Genomic DNA, 23,193 nt, shown 5'->3' with positions numbered 1-23,193 from the left:
AAGAAGCATATCTGCGAAATGTGAGTGGCTAGCACTTTTTACGAGCGGAGATATGGCCTGAAGTGTTCGTTCAAGATACTGGTTTCCCAAATGTACATCATGATTGTGCTACTCATCTTAACCTTTATAGGGTTAAATCAAACACTTGAGTCCCAAGTTATGAAGCAAAATTCGAATCTAATCAACACAACTTAGCTTTCTCTTAGTACAGTGGCACCAACACTTAACGTCGTCTAACTGCGGAATCTCCTGAACTGCTGAAGCATCCACGTGCTTTCTGCCCACAAGCTTCTGGTTGCCGGAATGGTGTTGACATTTTGCAAGTTATTTCGGTAAAACCAAAGAAAGAAAAAGCAAAAATCTGGCTTTACGGAACTGACATCGCTATTTCGGAAAAAGCGCCGCTGGCTGACGCCAGGTCAAAAGTTCACACCAGCAACCTCTGATTGGTGGATTTTCACTGTTCTAGTGTGTCAATCTTCTTTCGGGAAAAACAGAGAGGTTGTCAAGTTTGTAAAGTCAATTTTATTTACCAGCATTCGGGCGATCTAAAACAGACCATGATCGATGAAACAATCACCGCCACGCTAGCTGGTTTTCCTAGCAAGACTTGTAATAAATCCCACTTAAAGACGAAGGAATTAATATAATTAATTTTAAGAATTAATAAGAAATTAGAATCAAACAAAAGTGAACACCGTGCTTATAGGCACTGAGTTCGAGAATATAAACGGTCTATGATCACAAAGATGAACAAAGGGGCAAAAATCAGGGGGTCTTAGTTTTCGGGTCTTAGTTTTCGGGTCTTAGGTTTCGGGTCTTCGTTTTCGGGTCTTAGGTCTTAGGTCTTAATTTTCGGGGGTCTTAGTTTTCGCAACAACCATGAGAGATGGTCTGAGACTAGCTTTGCAAACCAACAACAACAAACATGGATATCTTAAGGACGTTTGTGCCAATTGTTTCTGCGCATCCTTACTGCGCACGCAAATGCACACGCCAGGTCATACACGAGCGCGCGCGCTACATGTAAGTAATAAAAATGAGAAATGATAGGTCAAAAGGCCATTGCTATAGCTTTGCCTGGATTTAACGGTCTTGGACGTTCGGTGACCCCTATTTTTCTTTCCAGAAACGGATTTTATTTACAATCATCTCCACGTTGTCCAAAAATGAACAAAAAATCAATGTGGGAAGTTAAAAAAATTTCAAGATTTTTGCTCACGGGACATCAAATCCTGCCATCTTGTGGCTGCAAGGCGCGTGAAACTGTGGTCCCTAAATGCGAACTTGATCTTTAAGGAACCTCACCAGTTGACTAAATTCACTTAATAAAGTCCACTTAAACAATATTTGGCAGAGAAGATTTCACTTCAAAGATTTAATTGCAATATATTTGGGGTTACAGACACTGGCCTTATTCGCTAACGAAGCCCGATTTTGTCACATTTTGGGTGTTTTTCCAGGCATGTTCTCTCCAAAACGAAGTCGGTCACCCCCCATTTTTTTTACATTTCTGACACAACTAACTCATCATCTTACAGTGGTAAAAGTTTCAGAAAAAAATCAATGTTGAACAATTTTCGCACGAACGTCCTTAAGTGAACATCATGGAGGTTCAATTTGATGTTGGTTCTCCTCTCTGTTCTGACAACATTTTCTCTAAATGTAAATTCTTGCTTGTCCCTGTCATCAAAAGGTAGTACAAAGACATACATGTACCAATATGTCGCTGTTCAGATTCATCATCGAATCAGTTGACATTTAGCCTCTCTGTGGAGTTTCCATTTATTGATTAGTCAGAGTGCATCAAATCGATACACCTCCCAAGGTTAAAATGGTTTTACCTAAAGAAAATTTCAAGATTTTCACTGAAAAATGCTAAGTTAATGTCAACAGATGGGTCAAGAATATACCGGTAAATGAACTCCATAAAGCCCCAGCTACAAGTTCAAACATTGTTATAAAACATTTGTTGGATAAACGATGTTACAACATGTATATGTCGCATGTATTTTTTTGCCGGAAGAATGTTTTGTTTTTTGATAAAACTTTTTCTCCAACATACAGCAAATGTTGAAGGGTGTAGCCGCCCTTTCAACAATTTTGTATTGCAAAGAACATTCAGAGTGAAGGCCCCGGTCTCCAATCTGAGAACCATGAGCAATCCAAAATGGCCGAGGTGACTAAGGTGATGTGTTCTCAACAATGTTATATGGGTATCCAACATTATTAGAAGCATTCTTATAACTATGTTGGGATGTGTTCTTCCAACAATGTTACAATGTTTAGCCAGAGCTTAAGATAGCAAACTATTATGAAACTGTAGAGATGATATTTTATTTTTTTTGTAATGGTGACTCAGGGATGCTCGGAAAAACTCGGAGTGCTTCTTAGCAGGAGTTGAACCTATGACCTTTAGATTACTAGATTAGATGCTCTACCAGTCCTAGCAGTTTAGGACAATAAAATTTGTCACCTGAACTTGGTTTAATGGCCTGGCTCCCGTGAGTCTAGAACAGCTCAGTGGCAGAGCATCATAATAATTTAGTAATTTGAAGGTCATGGGTAAACTCCTGCAAAGAAGTACTTGCATTTTCTCCTAGTACAGTGGAACCCCGCTATAAGGAAGACCCTGTTATAACAAACATCATCTGAAAGCCTGGCAGAATTGCAGTAAAATATGGGGAAACGAACCCTGCTATAACAAACCCTGCTATAATGAAATTCCCGCTATAACTAATAAGATTTTCACGGTCCCAACGCACAATTCACCCAGTTATAACAAATATTTTGTCCGGCCGCGCACAACAGTCAGTGAAAATGGTAGATTTGAGTAGAAATCACAGCTTGCTTTATTCCGGTTTTGACAAATTCTTGCATTGTACTATTGCAGTGTTGAATTTATCATTCAGCTTGCCGACAGGTTAATTCTGAATTTTAAAGTTAATTGAAAGTGTTCTTGAATTTGATGTCTGGGTTGTCAGTGCGTTACACTCACAGTTTACAGTATCAAATGAATAAAAATAATGTTTTCTACATACAGTATTACGTACAGCATTGAATTTTTGGTAATTGTTATTTATTAAATTACCCCGCTATAATAAATATTTTGGCTATTAACCAGATAATTCGTTGGTACAGTGGCACTTTTTTATAGCAGGGTTCCACTGTATCCTTGAGTCACCTTTGAAAAAATATCATCTCTTCATTTCATCTGCTGGGGTTAACAATTTCAATCTCAGTCATTCTTTTCAATACCATTATGAAACTGTTGCACAGGCATAACTTGATGTTCCGTAGTATTATTTGTGTAATTGTACTTAATAGTTTGTTGCGGATATCATGCAGTGGAACTTAGATTATGCCAAGTTGCGCATATCTTCATTTTGTAAAATCAATAATAAGTTCTTAAGTTACATTACTCTGCAATGAGGAGCATTTTTTTCTCCGAATTGTATTAGATGTGGCCATTTCAGACTTTGCGAATGCTGAGGATGCAAAGGAAGCACTTAAGAGGATCTCCAGACGGTTAGCAGCTAATGCAGGTAAAGTGCAAATCTTTGTAACAAAACTAAATGCTTTATTTTTCGTAGCAGTGCACTTAGCAATCAAACTAGTCCAAAGGCAAGTCAACTTTTCATAACCTGAAAGACATGATTCAACTAAATGTTATCACCATTAAAACAACAACTGGTACCTACATAGAAGGCTACCAGTCAGCTATTTCTGAAGAGTGCTGGAGACAAATTTCAGGCCTCTGAAACCCTTTCTAATAAAAGGGCTAAAAACTAAGAATGTAATAAAAAAATTACTCAATTGAAAAGTATTTCAGTGAAATCATTTGACCTTAAACACTTTGAATGACAGTGAGTGGTGACATGGTAGTCACATAACCAAAGAATGGTTGAATGACAAAACTATGGCATCATCTATAGATTGCCAAACGTCAGCGGAATTGGAACCAACTGCAATGACATGTAAATCTAACATCTTAATCACCAGTCAGACCATGATGCCTCCAGCTCTGTTGAAAAGGACTGCACTGAGTTCATTCTCCCAATCTCCCCACCCTCCTTAAGTCTGCCAAGGAACAAAACATTCAAGAAATATATACTCAAATTATGTAATGGACTAAGCAAACAAGTGGTTGATCATTCTCTAGAAAAGGACACAACCAACAGAAAAAGAAGTTACATGTATTGTGAAGTTGTTGGAAGTAATTTCTCTCAGGTTCAACATTGTGGCATGAAAAACCCTGTTGAACAGAAGTTATGATGTGATGTAATTAAATTGTAGCTCTTTTGAGTGAAAGCACTTCAGTTTCGTTCAATAGCAAGTTTGCAAAATAATATTGTTTGTGCTGCATAAACTTAAAAAACTCCTGGCTTGGCCTCCAGGTGGCAAATGTAAAACAACACTGCTGTTCAGATTGTTAGCTGCCGTATTCAGCGTCAGCAATGAGGGTTTAAGTCCTTTATTTTAGTTTCCTAACCTTTTCATAATACATTTTTTTAGTGTAATGAATAAATTATGAACAAAGAGAAATCTGTATCATACATCATACCTCTTACTAACCTCGTTTCCTCGAGGCTGTTCTCAAAGTAACTGGTGCCTTCTTTTTTGCAAATCAATTTATGGCCTGAGAGATGAATATTTGCAGCAGGAAGTTAGAGTGAGACCCGAGATAATGAGCTCGTTAGATATTTAGAATAATATTATTCCTAGATATTTTTATTGAGAAAGAAATCAAGCTTTCATATTCCGTGGACTGTACTGTACAGTAGAATACCGCCGGTTAAATTTCCCAATCATAGTTCATGTGCTATTCTGTGAGATAAACCGGTAATGAAGTCACTGATTAATAACCGTTTCTTTTGCTTTCCTGTATGAATTATTAGTGTGTTAGTGTTGAATCATTTAAAGGCTTGAGGTTGAGCCACAGGATTGTAGACGTGGCACAGCACTACTGCAAGTGGAAACTTTTCATTTGACAACAGCATTATAGTACATGTTGAACTTTGGGGGTCTGATTTCGGGGCCTTAATAAAAGAACTTGACATATTGGTTTTAAGATTTTGAAGGTGAGGCCAGAGAGGTGTTGATCGAAATTCGGCCGCACAATACGTACTTGATGTAAGTGCACCCCAATTCTAACCGTTAAGTTTGGGCGAAGTTGGGTGGGGTGGAAATCTGGCGCGCGATTCTTGGCCAATCACGAAACCCCGCAGGAAAAAGTAAATAAATGGCGCTTGTTTCTTGGCCAATAGCATGAACCAAAGCGGCAAGAAATTTCTTTCGACAGTCAACTGGAAACCGCTATAATTAGTTAATTCATGAACTTATAGCAGTGTCGTGATTTTGTACGATGTCGTTATGAAATAAGAGAAAGGATTATTAAGATTGACATTTTTCAAGGCGTGTCGCCTAGTATTAAAGCACTACAACAGAAGGAGTTTTCATATTACATGAGAAAAGGATATCAATCGAGATTACTGATCTTCAGTTATAGAATAATTTTTTGTAAGCGAGAGAGGTTTTGTTGTTCCAATTCAATCAGTTTACGACAGCAGTATTCTGATAGAGGAGTAACTTTTGAATAATATTTAAATCCTTTTTAATCTGTAAAACAAGAGTACAATATTTGCTTTATCTGTTTATCAGCTTCCCTGGTTTGTAAACAAGAAAAAGAGGATATAGTTCCCTGGTATGAAAGAACAGATTTTGATTCAGAAGTCGAAGATGAAGATAAAGATGAAGAAAAACCAACTGAAGAAAAGGAAAATCGATCCACATTGACGGGACGGAAGAAGAACGTAAACTTAAAGGCTTTTGTGAGAGGAGAATCGAGCGACGATGCCGTTACGTATCCTTTAGACGTATGGTGTTTGTTAGCTCAATACATTAGACCTGAACATGTTCAAAGTTTTGCCCTCATTTGCAAGTGCGCGCGAGACGCGATAAACACGAGAACGTTTTGGCTACGACTTTACAATCGCCATATTAGTGATCACAAGAATTTACCCGAGAGACTTCGGCCGGAAAGGATCGAGTGTCGTCCCGGGCTGCGGGCGAGGATTATACGAGCGTTGTTTCATGGTTACGATCCACTTAGGACTCGAATGACGTCAAGATTTGGCACAGTTGATGCGAGTGTTCTTGAGTCCCGCATGTGTATTTCAATGTGGTACAAACAGGGAGTTTGCAAGAAACAGACGAAGAAAATATGGGTGTTTTATTTCAAGTTTTCGCGAAAGTCATTCGGCGCAAAGAGACTGCCGATTTATTTCAGCCCTCGTTGGTTTGCTCAAGTTGACGATTTGAATTACAATCCGGAACAATACAACAGTGTACTTCAAGTAAATTGTGTCAACTTTCTTCCTCTTGCACCTGTCCAAGGTCACGTGTTGACCAGAGCTTTGGTTGGCATAAGTCGCGACATGAATCACAACAGCGTTAAGTTGACATTTCACTCGCCGCGTTCTGATGGCAGATACCTAAAAGAGAACGCAACCAGCGTGGTTCTAGATCCGGTCTATGATGTCAAAGTATTGTATTGGTGGAGCCCGGGCTACCCTCGCCAAGGACACGAGCTATAAATTCACTCTATCAGAAAACCGTCAAAGGTACTTTGTCGTGGAAGTCGTGGTAATTGGGTAAAAATCGTAGAAAAATCTTTCCTTGCTGTTTTCAGTTAATATATGTTGCCATTTTTTTCGAAGGGCGAGGGGGATTGGGGCAAAGGTGGGAAGAGCTGTCAAGATTGAATACCTACTTTCGGCAGAACCAGGCTGAAAGGGGCCTGAAGTGACGAAGAAAGCAAGTTCTATTGCCCCAATTCTGAATTGTTAATTTGTTCACACCATTAACAATCACGTTCCTTAGGACTTACAAGTTTCTGCGACTGTGCGCCGAGGTGTACATCAACCCCAAATCCCGAAAAATAAATAGTTAATGGCGTTACTTCAAGATGAGGTGTGAATCTTGCAATGCGTAAAATGAGCCTTATGTCACGCAGTCTCACTTCTCGTTTTCGTCACACTTCGAACGTTCTTGTGCTGAATACTCGAAATGCGAGCAAAACTGTTATTTTGATGGCCGTGACTTAAAGGGGCTGGGTCACGCAATTAGGCAATTTCAGCACTGATCGAATGGTCATAGAATTAACTAAAATATCAAAATAACTGTTCAAAGCTAGAGAACAACTTTAACAAAACACAAGGAATCCAAGAAGGGACATGCATGGACAAAACTGAAGAGGATTGAAATGGATTTAATTTGGGTAAATTTGAAAAACGTTGGCCCACCTTTTTTCAAATTTATATCAGTCCATATCAAAATGTAATTTACAAAGCTGGAAAATCATTCTCAGTTGTTATGTGGCCATGATTTTGCAAATGAAAGACTCTTGCTCTGCCAATTTGACGTTTAATGCTTATAATTAACAAAATTAAACAAAATTACCTAAAATAGCGTGACCTAGCCCCTTTAAGCCGCATATTCACACACTTCATTCATCAAGCTGGTCAGTGAATGATGTCACTTTCTCCTCAATCCAGATCGCTGATAGCTTATCGGTCGGAACCGCACAAAGTAATGGCTACAATCGTGGACAGAATAAACTGGAACAGCAAACCCCCCTCCCCCCCAAATCAAGGATGAAGCCGCGCAAAAGCCAAAACGTTTCATTTTCCCATCCTTAATTTTGGGGGGGAGGGGGGGGGGTACAAATTTCTCATCTATTTTGTCCAAAATTGCAGTATCCTTCCCAGCCGTTTTTTTGGATGTCACGCAACGCTCTTTTTTTGGGAGAAGCGTTGCGTGACATCAAATAAACGGCTGCGAAGAAGACTAAGTAAGGGACGGACCATTAGAAAAGTGATGGGGGGGATGGGGAAAAAACCAAAAAAAAATTCATGCAAGGGAAAATGCCAAGAAAAAAAATTCACGCAAAGAAGAAGGTTAAGAAAAAAAATTCATGCAGAAGGAAGGTCCAATTGTGACTTTTATTTACAGTGCATTTCACAAAACATTTGACAGGTGATTTGCGAAGTTCGTTGTAAATTTCATAAGTTCGCTTCGAACTTGGGAATTTCAATACCTAATTGTGAATCAAAGGGCAAACTTTGAAAGTGTTAAAAAGGGTTGACAGGCCTACACGACTCCCTTGTACGTGGTCTGGTTTCTGTTGCCTTTGTCATAATTTTGCTCTCTTGAGTAAATATTTGAATGGACGCCTCTTTTAGGCGGTTCCTGTAGTATCCATTTAGCAATGGTTTTTGCCCTATCAAGATTTCACTGTTGAAAAAAAGCAATATTTGTCTAAAAAAAAATTCGTGCAGGGGGTTTCACCTGGAAAAAAAATTCCTGCACAAGCAGTGCGCGAAAAAAAAAAATTCGTACCAGCTGAAAATCCCCCACACCCCCCATCACTTTTCTAATGGTCCGTCCCTAATGGCGGACCGTTACATGAAAAAAAGTGGAGTCAAAATAAACAGTCTTCCTCTTGAAATTACTAGAAAAAATTTCGCCTGTTAAGTATTCAACGGAAGTACTTCGAAATGTGAAGAAAAACGAGAAGTGACTTTTTTCATTGTAGTATACATAATGACTGAGGGGGGCGTAAGGGTCTTTATCCGTTGTTTCGAACAGCCGCGTGACAATTTGCCGAAAGCCCAGCTCACCTACTTGTAAATTACATGGTACTCCAGAAAAGATAAAATCGTCCCTCGATAAGTTTTGGAATTTCCTGCAGGAAATGTAGCAGAGCGTTTCCTTTTCACAAGCAATGCTATCTGCTAATTTCAGCTAATTGAAGAAGGAAGCAAAAGGGGAATTTTTTTTTCGTATAGAAGGAGGCGTGACTTCCCAGCGCTGAGTGTGTTATATCAGACGAGGGGTTTTCAAATGTTGTAATTACCTTAAAAGGGTGAATTTATCCAATTGAGTGACAAGAGTATTCTCGGAAAAAATACCGGAGTTTTTCTCACTGGAGACGCAGAGCCTTTACCTTCCGATCTGTAGCTCCACTCTCCCTTAGAGTCATGCAATCGAAATGAGATGTTTAGCCTCAACTTTACAAAGCTCAACGTTTCAATTCAGTTAATTTCCGTCATGAAGTGACCGAAGGTTTTGGCTCTAAGTTGTTTTTCTCTGCCCTATGGGAATACTCCAGTACCCCCAAAATAGCCGTCGAAGTAAGAAATGTAAGAATTCAAGACTCGGCTTCGGTCACTCCAGTTTTGACCGGTTCCTGTAAAATGTTGAAATATAGACGAGTTCATGCTCTTGAGTGCTTCATGGGTAATCAGGGCAAGATGGAGACAGATTCAAAGGTTTGTGTCGGAGTTCAAAACGATTAAAAGAATTCATGATATGGAATGTTGGTTTTTTTAGTTATTTTCCAAAACAGAAGATATGCGCTCAAACATACGGCAGAAGAAAGTTGGAGAATGTATATTGTAGAAATTATTTTATTAAACAAAGTTTCTGCCACACATTTCCTGTAATTCCAAAGGCACAAAATTACAGAGAATGTATGGAGACAAAAAAAGCAATATTTAGGAATTACAAAGAATAGATATCAAGTCCAGTTCATCTCAGCTATGAACTCAGACTTGCTTGTTTGAATTTTGAAGGCAAAAGTCTATAAAGTAGAGTCTAGTACAGTTTATTTTGTTTGAATTTCCTTACAAACCTTTGAGTTTCCTGCCATGTTGCCCTGATTACCCATGATGCAATCAAGAGCGTGAACTGGTTTGTTGCTTAAACCAGTGAGAACCAAAAAAATACTAATGCGGTTTGATTACTTAAGATTTTTTGACTCAGTGCTCGTAGACTATCAACTGCTTTCTCAGTGTCGTTACCAATGGTAAAGATAGAAATGGATCGCATGTTGAAAACCCTAGTGTAATCGCTATCGAATTCTCGCCCCTTGTCATAGAAGAATTCCTTATTGCATAATTGAGATTGGCTAGTATCTTCCTCCTAAATTACAGGAATGTTTTCGAAGTAAGGGCAATTAAAAACGACATTTTTGTAATGTCCTTAGTAATATCATTACTAAAGCCGCGTTTGATCGGGATAATCCTAAGTATCAATTTTGTGGCATATGCGTTTCCTATGATTGCATTTAAACAGAGTAATTAACGACCGGAATAGTCTCAGAATGATTGAGAATTCCAGAGGTAGTTTTCGGCAGCGTAGAAGCTCTCAAAGGCTGGCTTTCATTTTCAGCAGCTTCTATTATTCTTCTGTTTTCTGTTTGGGTAACGGGTTGGTCACAAACCTTGAGAGAACCGCTAGACATCGTCCGTTAAGTTTCATGACCATTCTGTGGGTAACGTGCTTTAATAAAAAGGCCTCTTTGACCGGTATGTAGCAGCTGTCCACGGGGTCGCATGAGTTTGGAATGGTTGCAGTTTTGCCGAGGTTCAAGGTTAGGTCGAATTTTTAATAATTTTGTTTTAGTAAGGAGTTGTCTTTGTCAACATCAGAACTTTTTTTTCGCCATTTATATTCTGCAACAAGAATTATTTCGTCTTACTTTTTTTCTTTCTGATAACAAAATTTGAAAGTTGTTTGTTGTCGTTTCCCTACAGTGATTAGACAGCAAATATTTTTTTCCCACCAGAGCCTGAAATTTCCCAATCAAATGCATCAAAGGAATAGAAATGAAGAGGAATGCGAGTTCGCCCACGAAAAGAGTTTTGCAATCTGATACAGATTTTCTGTGACGTTTTTGTTTCATTCATTGACGTCAGTTTCGTCACTTTTCACCCTTTTGCCGTATTGCGGGAGGAATCATGACTTTCAAGGCAATTTAGCCTTAGCCGCATTGTATTCCCGGAAATGTCTCATGAAAGGCTCCAATTGGATTTAGCACATATGTATCGTGGAAAAGCTACTGTCAGAGCTGGGAAGGCAGTAAAACCGAGCTGCCATAGTATGTCTAAAGAGAAATTTTGGAAAGGTCTATTTGTTTTTTTTGCCGGATATTTCACGATTTCTAAACTTTCCAGAAAGTTCTGGTTGCTTTAGAAAATACCTCAGTTTGCTAAAGGGAATGTCCGATTATATTTCATTACCCAAGCTTTAAAATGGATTTTCCGTGTTTTTATTTCGTTGGTTGTTTTTTAATCCGCTGTTTCGTTGTTTTAAATATCTTAAGTTTCATCTTGCATGTCTGTGGCCAGAATAATAAAATCGTTTCTCAATGAGAAGGCATCTTTTGTCATGTAAAAGCTTAAGTATGGGGTCTGTTTTAAAAGCAGATTTGAAGAATGCACTTGGCTGCAATGTGGTGTATCAAGGTGACTTACATTATTATTTCAAAAAGGGGACGTATGCTTTATTGACCAGAGTCATTTAGTTCGGAATTTGAAGACTTCTCAAGTTATATTTTTCTTGATAACAAAGTTAATAAAATGAAATACCATTCAAACGCAGCACCGACTTCTCGGCGCAAAAGGCCAGCTTTCACGGAACAACAGCAACAACATCGTAACCTCTTTGTCGGTCAAACTGTGCAGGTATCCACGTTTTCTGATGTGTTATCAAGGTGTTTCTTCGTACCGTGTCATTTTCCTGGAGTCACACGAATCAAAACGAAGCGTTGGAGTCAGGTAAATACAACTGGCGCAACCATTTCAATCCGGCTAACAACAAATTTATCAACGATGAATGCCTAAGGCCAGCTTGGAAAAAATGCAAATACCCACACGTTCAGGGGGCTTATTCGTGATTTTAATTGAAAGGGATAAAGTGTCTCACAAAATGTGCAATGTGCTTGCTTAATTCGCACCGGAATTGCGAAATGTTTTCTGTTCAATTTATGCCATCTTTGATAGACGAATACGTAATTTGTAGTCTGAAACGGCTGATAACCATCTAAGGTTATACAGCAGGCAACTTTTATTAGAAGGACATATATGTCACCGTGTCAGTATGACTATGCCATTTCGTCATAATGTTTTTACGGATGCCTTGCTCTCAGCCCAGGGCTCAGCAGTGTCTCAGATCTACTCGGTCTCCCAAAAAAGCCACTGAAGTAGTTTTATCTTTATAAATGACAGAATAACCCTAATAGTAATGTTTCCTTCTCGCTTAAGTTAAGGGTTTTTTTTATGTGTGCAAACCACGAGATTACAGCATGACGTAACGAGCCTGTCATAGCAATAAAAAACAGTCGGCTTCTTACGCTAGAGCAAAGATGTCAACGATGAGCGTTAACTTGTCATCGAAAGAAGCAAATTTCGGGATATGAATGATAAATGAAGGATTAGATCCAACTTCTCGGCAAATAATAATTGCCCAGGACAATGTAAACGGAGCTTGGCGCACGTCCCCGAAAACTGTTTTTGGAAGGGCTTTAACCAAACTCGGAGTGAATCAGACGCGTAATCTAACAGCTTCGTGGATTAGGCTCGCATACTGAATGCATCAACCTCCAAAGTGACCAATATACCTATACCTTGTTTATATTGCTGTTGGAGGTGGCTTTGCAGAAGGGAAAAAAACCTCGGGCAATTGACGTAAGTATTTTTGAATAAAGGCTTGTAAACTGTTTGAATATTGAGTTACAACAGGTACAATGAACGTTTATTTTCTTGCTGGAAGGGCGAGTATAGATAACTGCCCGGAAATTAGAGTCAACTTTGCGAGGAGAATATCAAGTTATAAATAAACAGTCGGGAACCGATGTAAATCTTACAGACCCAAACTTTCGAATGATGGCAATAAGACAGTAGGTGGTTGGATTAAGAAAAATATTGCGCAAAATTTTACTTAAAGTTTTCTTTTTTGAGGCTTCGATCAGCCAAGATCATAGAATCCGGTCGTGCATAAGACAATATCAACTTCTTGGTTAATTGCTTAGCGGTTGTTACAGAAGATAAATGTCACTTGAATGTGAAATATGGAAAATAACAAACCGAGTACTCAAGATCGTGGGTTAATTTCTTGCGGGGTGAATGTATATTGCACCTGGGAGCAACTGAGATGTAAGATCACGCACCCTTGTTATATACCAGCTCTTGAAATAGTACTGATTTTAGTTTCAATGCGTTTGTATGTTTGTTTGCCACAATTTTCATTTGTTTTAACCTCGAAATGACTCGTATTCTTGAAGGCTCCTTGCCATCGGATTAAAAAATCATGTAAAAATAAACCAAGCCGACGACTTTTAACAAAGAGACTACAAAAGTACTCGATGAGTCCCCAATAGATAGCCAAAGAGGCGCTAAGCGCTGAGTTGACTTTTTGAATACTTTCAACTAGCTATAGTCTGATTCAGTCTTTTTCGGAAGTATACCACCTTTCATTTTGTACCAAAATCGCCCTCCCTCGACTTTCCTAAACGATCTGAGCCATTGAAACCGCTTTTCCCTACGGTTTTTAACTAGGTTAGCCCATAGTGACTTAATAGGCCATTGTCGAAATATCAATTATTCAGCTTGATAGTGAGGCAGTGAGGACAAAAACAATAGAAACACGTTGAAATGAATGTGAAAATTATTTACATATCATCCATCCACTTTCCTTTGTCTTTGTCCTCACTGCCTCACTATCAAGCTGAATTATAATATATCGAAAAAGGCCTATTTATTGCGAATAGTGCAAACGTGAGCCTATTCTCGTCATCCAGTGACACTTACATGTTTTCTGTCAAAAACAAGTCGTATTTTTTATAGCGCGAATAAGTGAGCAAATCAGATATCCCATGCAATTAGTGTTTTTTTTGTTCTGACGTCCAAGAATGGCGGCACAATGTCTTCCAACAAAAGTGGCTAGGAAAATTTTTCCTTTTCATTGTCTATATCCTTTCACGGACAATCAAGCTCAGCTGTGGACCATGACAATAAAAAAATACATTCTTCAGTTTTCCCATCAAAATGCAGCTAGCTAGGCAAAAGCAAATTCTGGAAGATTAAAAATCAAGTGAGCTTTAAAATCCCAGGAAATAGTCATTTACGGTAAATTGATCCACCCAAAGAAGATAACTCAGACCCGATGTTAAGAGGGGACTAAACCCTATCGTGCCATGGTGTAAAAACGAACCGACGAGCCTCAGTGTAGTATAAGTTTTCTAACCAAGAAATTAAAAGCCTTGATGTTATTAATTTACTGTTCTGTGTCATTTTCTGCAATGTCATCGAGTTGATATTCTTGCCAGCTCCTTAAGACTTCCTAACTACGTACCCTCCAGTGCTTTTTGCTGGCACTTTCTGGCGCCGGTTTGTGACGTTGTCTATTTTTTTTCTTTCCCTTAGATTCAACTCACGAGATTGAGGGAAGACGCACCAGCAAAAGCATTAGTGAAGGTAAGGAGGCTCTAGTTGGAGAGAATATAACTATTAGACCCCGAGCAAATATTTTTCACGGAACTTTGCATAAATTGGGTGTCCTGTGGACGTTCCGAATCATTTGAAAGGCTCGAAAGAGGCCAACCGTGTGACATGCCCGTCATTGCTGTTGTGTCAGTTGTGGTGGAATACTTATACGCGCATGAGAACTTCGCAGCTCTCGAAAGTAGCGTGGGCTTTCGCTTCTCCTTTCCTAGCGGCTTACATGCACTTGCTAGCGCATATCAACACAGGCTTTATCAGTTCTCGAAATTTAAACACATTTCAGGTTGTCCCTGTTTCAAAAGCCAGGCAAATTTGGTTGCCCTGATAAATGCTTGTTTGCCCATTGGTAAAACCCCCTACGATTAAATGCACACTGAGCTTGAGTATCCCATAGTTGTAAGTGCCGGTAACCCTATGGTTTTTTCGCGGAAGTCTTGGTTTTGAGCATTTTCAAAATGGAGTCTTCAATCTCGTCAGCTACAATTTTTTTGCCAAAGTCACAGATATTCAAAACACGGCAAAATACTCAACTGCGGCAAATTAATTATTGTTAACTTCACACTGCTATCAGACATCGCGCACCGGTGGCTCAGTTGGTTGAGAATCGGGCTGTCATTCGGGAGGTCGTGAGTTCGACTCGGGCCGCACCGCACCAACACTCAGGGTCTTTAAATAACTGAGGAGAAAGTGCTGTAATTACATCCGCAAATGGTTAAGACTTTCAAGTCTTCTCGGATAAGGACTATAAACCGTAGGCCCCGTCTCACAACCCTTCAATGTTCACAACCCAGTGGGACGTAAAAGAACCCACACACTATTCGTAAAGACTAGGGCATGGAGCTCCCGGTGTTGTGGTCAGGCCTCATGTCATTCATTCATGTGCTGTGTGAGATCGCTAATGGACTGATAGCGGCTGCCAGCGGCGCCTATATATGGTGATGTCCGATCTCACCATAGATCACTTGTTTGTAAAGCAAGTCAATAGGAAATGCGCTATATAAATTCATTACCATTACCGTTACATTGACAACAGAAATCTGTCGAGTGAGTCGGGTGTTGCTTATGTATTTCATGTTCTATTTTTGGCTGGGTTGTCCGTTTGTTTTTCCTTTGGGCAACCAACCTTTTCAGTTCACAAAAAACTAATTCCCCGGTAAATTTTCTGGTCGTCTGGGACGACCGCACGACCGCTAATTTCGAGCACTGGGCTTTATGCTTTCTAATGGAGTCATTAATTGAGTCCAGTTTCTCTGTAAGGGTTTTGTCGAAGTCTAGCGTTAAATGTAAAAGTTTGATTTCTTCCCAGGACCAGGAGAAGAAGGAGGGGTGGGGAATGTTCTTTTGGGTTCCAAAAGCGGTTATTTTACTTTCGAACCTGCTATCTCTCTTCAACTGCATGCTAATCCTGCATCGATTAGCTCTCGTGCTTATCATTATTGATTGATAGGATTAGGCAAAAAAAGTAACTCTTCGCGCTTTGAATATTTCAATTGATTAGTGGCATAAGATTAAGGGAACAGTATAATAGTGGGTTTTCTACCGAAACAATAATTTTTAGACTACTCGCTACTCATTATTACTTGCAATGAGTTAAACTCGCGTCCAGTTGACTTCTGCTATCTTCAAGTGCGCCTTTGACTGTGAATTTAGGGGGCCTTAAAATCAGCACATCTTTGTCCTTCAGCAAAAAAAAAATTCAGAAAGTTTGACACTTAATTAAAAAGGGCCTCAGTTTGTAATCGACTCCATACCGAGCTTTCAAAGCACAATTCACTGACGGCCCACAAGAATGGTGGCATGTGCTGCGTGACCCAAGGTCACGTTAATCTCTGGAGCTTAAAATTCGGTTTCCGCGGAGTGCAAATTGTGACCCTTGCAACTAGAAAATATAGCAGTAAAAGAATGAAGAGTACCTAGTTCATTGCTGACAAAATTAATTTTCAAGTAAATGTTCAACCTGTTTGATCAATGTATAACATGATAACGCTAATGATTCCAGGGGAAGTTTTTCCAGCTAAGATGATTGCTTCCAGATAGACTTAATACGTAATTTTTAGCCTGAAACTGAAACGGCTGATAACCATCTAAGGTTATACAGCAGGCAAACTTTATTAGAAGGACATATGTGTCACCTTGTCAGTATGACTATGCAATACAGTCATTATGTAATTACGGATGCCTCTCTCTCTTTAAGGGCCCTTTCTCTCAATTGAATTCTGGTTAATGATCGCTTAATTTTCAAGCAAATGTTCAACCTGTTTGATCAATGTATGACATGATAACCCTAATTATTCCTGGGAAAGTTTGTCCAGCTAAGATGATTGCTTCCAGGGAAAATATTTTCACCTTCTTCATGAAAATTTACAAGGCGAAGGCCCTGGGGACGAGGTTGAGTCAGTGTCTGGTCAGGAGCTGACAAGCGAATTTTTTCTCGGATCGTTAACAAGCTGTAAAATTGTTTCATCGAAGAGAGTTGCTGACAGGAGGATGGGCCACGATAATCTTAAGCTCCCTTTGGGCCGGGTAATCAACTTAAATCCGGGTACCACTTGAATTTTCGTTATCTCAAGCGAAAACGGGTCCTGAAGCATTTACTACGGGTCAAGTTACTGCAGTAGTCTGTAGAGCTAATAAAAATGCAGGTATAATTGTTCTTCGAAATGCCACTCCTAAACGAAGGCGTATAGAATCACGATGAACAATATTGGCTTTGTTTCCAAAATAACCAAGTTTATTAAAATCTACAATTAGTCAAGATCAAAACAAACCGGCGTACGGGTTTTCGTTGTGGTGGTATGGTCAATGGCAATGGAAAATGAAACTAGTAAAAGTGAAACATGGAGCGTAAGAAAAGCTTGGATAACTCATAAGATTCTTTAGTGCGTAAAATCGAATCCAAAGGGTTTTGCTATTTTGAGGCGGTCTACCCAGATGGTCGACACCGTCTTTTGTATAATCTGTCGGAATCGAAGGATTGGTTGATCACAATAGGTGTTAAACTAATATAAGAAGATGACATTTGATATTGTTAAGAACTGATACGCTCGAGCATTTATAGTTCTTCAAATCGAATGCTTGAATTTAGAAACGTTGGTTCGTTTGAAGAGAGCAAACTGACCTGATCCAGTGGAAAGAGGAAGAAGTTTTGCTGTACCCGGGCCATTTTGCTTTAAGGCAGGCAGCTCTCTGTGATGCTGCGTTATCGTTTAAAAAGGTAGGTCCGTGTTAAAGAGTTTTTCGATTTTTGTTCGTTATCTGCAGAAAACTAGAGAGCCATTCGATTGGGGACAGACTGGTATGATAAAGAATTTTTGCAGTAGTTTGTTGTGTGGATATATTCAAAGGCGTTTTACAGCACCGTGCAGTAGCCGGTTGGAACAAGAGATTATTTGGCTGCAGAAAATACTAAAGAGCCATTCAGTTGGGGACAGAATTACATGGCACAGAATTTTTACAAGCCTTAATTTTGTAAAAATATTCTAAAACGCCTTACAACGTTGTGCAGGCATCAACATCGTAAAGTTTCTAAAGAGATGTATTTATCTGTATTAATTTAATAGTAGCACACTCGGCCAAAACAAAATGCGACAAATGTTTCAAACAGAAGTCGCGCATTTGATTTTGCGACTGCTAGTTTGCGTGCTCCGCTGCTGAGATAGTATGTTGTTTCCTCAGTTATGTCGCCGACACATGGTCCGTGGACCGTAGTGTCCTTTAAGACGGGTCCGTACCAGTAGTTTTCCTCATCCAAGACACACCAGAACGTCCCTAAAAAGGCCAACTTGGACTGAAATTTACCAACGATATATTCGAATGCAGTAATCGTAAGGATGTGTGAAATCAATGCCGCAAGTCTGAAACAGAATAGAATAAAATGGGTCTTGCGTCAAAGGGTGACAAATACAATTGGTTTCGAGTGAGCTGAATCTCATAACGATTAAGGAATATTTCACGTGGAGCCAACCAAAATGTGACCACAAGTATTAGGAGAAACTTAACACGAAATTGCAAAAACATTACATTGCAAACAGCGTACACACGCGTTAACCACACAAACACAGCACGCGCGTGAAATTGATATTTCCAATGCAGTTGACATTTTTTTGAGTAACCAGAATTTTTGTCCGATGACATTCGAAAAATGTATGATTTTTCAGATGCGCGACTGAGCGTGAATTGGCGGATGTACTATTTCGATGGCCCTCTTATAACTATTGAGTTTCTTTTATGTTCTCTGGGGTTAGCTGACAATAAGCTTATTAATCACCATGCCTACAAAGCGCCGTGGTCTTTGTTTTAAGACAGAAGTCAACCGATATTGGGGTGTTTGTACGAAACCTCCCGATGTGTAGCGGACAACTAATAACCTAAGGCACCTGTGGAATTAATTGATTAATTGTATTTGAGTCAATCCGGACACGAACAGGATTTCAGTAGACGCGCTGTGAAATGTAAGGAATGTAATTTTTCGTGTTTGCTGTCACAAGCTTGAAATATTTTTCCTTAAAATAAAGAATTCCGCAATTCACGACCCGGACCTGAGAGATTTCTTTTGTGAGTGTCTGCTCTAACTCCATCAATTAGTTTCTTCCATTATTCTCTATCTGTCATGATCATCAGTTGACCAAGATATGTTTTGATGTGATTGACAATGTCCTTCAATTGTTAGTTAAAAGTTTCCCGGGGAAGAGGAAATTTGCCGAGATAATAAAATATTACCTATTCAGTCGCAAGCCGCTTTGCACCTTCGTGTAATTCTAACTACACCCCTGCTCGGTCGATCGATGCCACGTGCGATTAAATCGGTTCATTTTTACTTAATATATCTATTATTAGATCGGCATTCTTGACTTCTGACAGCGAGCAAATTAAATTGCGAACAAATTTTCCAAGGGTGCGTTCGTTGACCGTATTCCGGAATAGGAATACATGGAATAGAAGTTAGAAATCCTTCGTTTTTACGAAGATTCACATTAAAATTGTCAAACACCTGCTAAAATGCTGCATACCGTTTTGAACCATCACTCTACGGATTCTTATTACGGAATACGGTCAATCGAACGCACCCTAAGTGCAATTAGTTGGATTAGCGACTCAAAGGAATGGACTTCTCAACAAAATTTGCACCGATCTCACTGTATCATTTGTCTACTTTTTTTTGAAAGAGTCTCGGAAGTTGTATTTTTAAGGTCCTCGAGGCCCCGTCAAAATACAGAAGGAACCATAAAAGTGACGAAAGTATCCCGTGATTCCATCTACCTAAACAAGGCTACAACACGCTTCACGCGGGGCGCGGCTGGCATTGTGGGACGTCATCGGCGGATTTACGTAAGCTGAGGATTAGTCCATGATTAGGAAGGATTTGCCTCACTTAGTCGAGTAGGATTTTGGGTTTACTTGTGGAAAGTCGCGCAAGATAAGAAAAAAACGATTCGGAATTACGGTTAAAGGGGAAATTGGGCAATTAATTCGCTTTCAAAGATAATTATCTCAAAATTGGAAAATTCCGCTTCAACTGTAAACTATTTTTCGTTTACAGTTTCTGTTTGCTGTTTCTTCCTGAATTATTGTTTTGATGTCATTTTATCGACAGCAACGCACCCCGACAGGCCATTATTGCGAAAATTTCCACCATTCTTTATCTATATGCACCAAATGTGAACATTACACAAATGTTGAAAAACTGATTTTTTTTGGCATAAAGCTGCAGTCCGAGGTGCTATTGTGTGTGAACTTTCGTTTGGCACATGCATGTGTCTCTCTGTCAAAGCTTTTTTTAGATCAGGCTTCCTGCCCAGGAAATAAGTGGGATTGAACTTAAAGGTTGGGTCGTAGGTGAATAGATTTTATAGAATAAACATTCACTCTTCACACAATCTATCGAATTCAGCAACGAAAAACATCTGTCTCGAAAGACAAACCTGGAGAACACCCAAAAGCCCAAAAGCCCAAAAGATATGTCAAGTGAAATTCAATAGACTGGGTTATCCAGAAATGCAAGCACCGAACGATGTAAGGTACGTCTAGCCAAAGTTATTTTTCCCTCGACTATTTTACGGCTAGATATGGCGAGCACTGTGTATGACCATAAATGCTCTAAATGTTTGCATTTAATTCGATCAAGAGTTTTAAATAGCCAAAAAGTGAAAGAAAGAAAAAAGAAACACGAACTAAATCTGGTAGTAACTTTAGAGGTATGTAATAGGTTTAATGGAGCTTTGTTGTGCAGGGCCGCGAAAAAATGTTGAACATTTAGTCGCGTGTGTGGCTGGTTGGGAGGAAAAAGCAATAGAGTAGCTTGGCCGGAAGTAAAATTACGGACAGAATGTTATTGCAATGCGAGCAGGAATTTGCAGTTTTCCATTTTATGGTCTAAAATGACATATATTTGACCGTACCGACAACGGTTACATTAGGTAAATATATTTGATTAAGCCTAATTTTCCACTCAAATTTAAGACATTGTCTTTTTGGCAGTGCACACTGTTTCGATTTTAATTATACGCGTCGTAGTTTATTTGGCACATAAAGCTGTTATTGAACAAAAGGTCAAGTTGACATGCAAAGTAATAATCGAAAGAAAGCGAATCTGGGAGAAGTTTAGTTTTATATCCCCGACACGATAATTAACCTTCGAAATACGGCTACTTTAAATTCTAAAGGTGTAAAATCCTTCAAAATGAACGCAATCTTTCTTTGATGTTATGTTTGGCAAACCGTTGGTCATATACCTTTACATCCTGTTGGATTACACTGTAAACGCAAATTTTTGCGGTGCTGTTGCATTAGGGCGATAAGCTGGACTCGTATTGAGTTACTGTGTTAGGAATGTGCCATACATAATGTTTATAGTCTTGTTGAAAAGCTGGTATAGTTGAAAGCTCTAAGAGTTTCGTTTATGATGAAAATGACACTATTAATAGACAATGATGTTAAGGCGCGAGGAACAGTTGTTTACTTACGTTTGACGGAAGACACGAATTCGCGCTATTAGAAGATTTGCGTGGTAAGTTAGAATGGCAGATCTGAAGCATGCCACGTGATTCACTTCGTAGAAAGCTACATTACGTGATTGTTACAAGTTAGCTCTTGCCATGCGGCATTGCATCGAGACAATGTCAACGTCTTTGTGAAGCTTTCAATTCTCCTGAGCTTTCTAATGGACAAGGTACTGACGAGCAAATGGGAAATGGGACATTGATCTCTTCAGACCTAGTACGCCTGACGCTTACGGTGGGTGTATTGCACCTGTGGGTAAAATAAACTCACCGATCACGCTACAACTTTGCAATATTTGTGTTATGTGCGTCAAGTTGTTTGTTTTATTGTCTATTTTTTTCCTACTGATCCTTAATCGTTAAGACTGGGTCGGTCTTTAAAGACACTTTGCTTCCCACAGAACCTTTGATCAAAGATCTCGTGATATTTTTGTGTCGCAGAGATGATGAATGCCGATCAATTTGCGCCCAGCCAGGCATATTATTGGTTAACGGAGAAAAAAATCAAGAACTATAATTATGGTTCAAAGCAAGGAGAGCCATTTAAAACCACAGGAATGTAGTCCTCTATTTATCTCAATTCATTACACTTGACACACGAACTCTCAGTTGCTGGTTGACAGATTAAAAATGTTTACAATAAACATGGGACGAGATTTGAACTACACACAATGCCCGCTCGCGTCACATATTTTATTTACTGATTGGTTAAATCTCGTCCAACCATCTCGTGACCGACGAAGAGCGACAACAATGAATACAATAGACAAGGTTTCATCCTTGGTGCTTATTCGATTAACATGACTTACCAATGTGGGCGACAGACTTCTTGCCAAGCTTGACCGACCGGTCGAAGCTTCGGAGACAAGATCAAGGCGACAGTTTCTTCAGAGCTTTGAGGTAAATAAGTACTTCTATATATCGAGCACGGGCTCGTCTTTGGAATATCATGAAAAAGCGTTACAAGAGGGTCATATTTGGGTGAGTACCAATAAGCTCAGAAATACGGGAAAAACGACGCGAATAACTTTGTTCGTGAAGACTTGTTCGTGAGAGACAGACTTAGATTTTTCTTTAGACAGCTTTCTCAAGTTCCATGATCGCTTAAAAGTCGCTTGAAACTGGTCAAGAATAATTTTATGAAATTCATTTTCCATGCTGTGGAAAAACCTAACTACATAGGAATTAACTTTTGGGGAACTGACAGAAGATTTTGAACGAGGAATCTTGATATCTCTCTGGCTGGGCACTGAGAAAGATTACACAAGTTCTAAAGGAAATACTCTCCATTTCTCTTAATTTTAATGTGCCACCGACATTGCTCGAGAATTTAAGCCGCGACTACAGAAATATTTCGCAATACCTTGGACAGCAAACTGGAAACATGAAATTGTCATTCTTTGATTTCATGTGCAAGCCCGCGGCAAAACTAAGGAAAAATAGATCCAACAACAATGATTAAAATATGCATAGGCTACTTGTCGAGATTTTTATTGTTATGGAATTAGGATAATTATCTCAATTAGAGACGTTCTCGAAACAAATGAAAAAAAATCGTCGATTTGTCGCGTTTACTCAAACGAGCTAAGCTGACGTTAAGAATCTTAAAGTGGGACAGAGATCTTCTTGTAGACTATTCGATTACGTCATCGGAACTGTTAAAACATCAATGCTTGTCTTCTTTAGTAAATGGTCTATTTCCTCTTCCGTAAAGAACTTCGATGATGCCGCGTGTGGCTAAAAAGAATCGAACTGATGGATAAACTACAGACATATTTGTGCTCTATGTAACGTGGAGACTACATATATCTGCCCTCCGGCCAAGGGTGTATTATATTAAAATGTCAGCT

The 23,193-nt window shown here is 39.3% G+C and overlaps 2 protein-coding genes across 7 annotated transcripts in view; both read left to right on the top strand.

The window, feature by feature from the left end:
• Nucleotides 1-6,956, top strand: part of LOC138014571 (transmembrane protein 183-like) — a 9,427-nt gene extending 2,471 nt beyond the window's left edge. Inside the window, exons 2-3 of the mRNA XM_068861681.1 lie at nt 3,462-3,545; nt 5,662-6,956. Of these exons, the coding sequence (XP_068717782.1) occupies nt 3,462-3,545; nt 5,662-6,596 (1,019 nt within the window). The 3' untranslated portion in view covers nt 6,597-6,956. The remainder of the gene's footprint in view (nt 1-3,461; nt 3,546-5,661) is intronic.
• The window catches only part of LOC138014568 (ATP-binding cassette sub-family C member 4-like), a 28,321-nt gene continuing 11,626 nt past the window's right edge, over nt 6,499-23,193 (top strand). Inside the window, exons 1-2 of one of the 6 annotated variants that reach the window (XM_068861678.1) lie at nt 6,499-6,623; nt 14,268-14,318. Coding sequence is in view for 3 of the 6 variants with exons in the window: in XM_068861673.1 (XP_068717774.1) it covers nt 22,155-22,243 (89 nt within the window). In the remaining 3 variants the exon portion in view is untranslated. Of the gene's footprint in view, nt 6,624-7,101; nt 11,622-12,199; nt 12,531-14,267; nt 14,319-20,182; nt 20,363-21,811; nt 22,325-23,193 lie in introns of those variants that run through there. The other 5 variants (XM_068861676.1, XM_068861677.1, XM_068861675.1 and 2 more) reach the window with 5 other exon arrangements.

The sequence above is a fragment of the Montipora capricornis genome, chromosome 8 (genome assembly GCF_036669925.1).
Source record: "Montipora capricornis isolate CH-2021 chromosome 8, ASM3666992v2, whole genome shotgun sequence".
Lineage (NCBI taxonomy): Eukaryota > Metazoa > Cnidaria > Anthozoa > Scleractinia > Acroporidae > Montipora > Montipora capricornis.
Note: the sequence above shows the minus strand (reverse complement) of the source record. Positions and strands in the feature narration are given on the sequence as shown.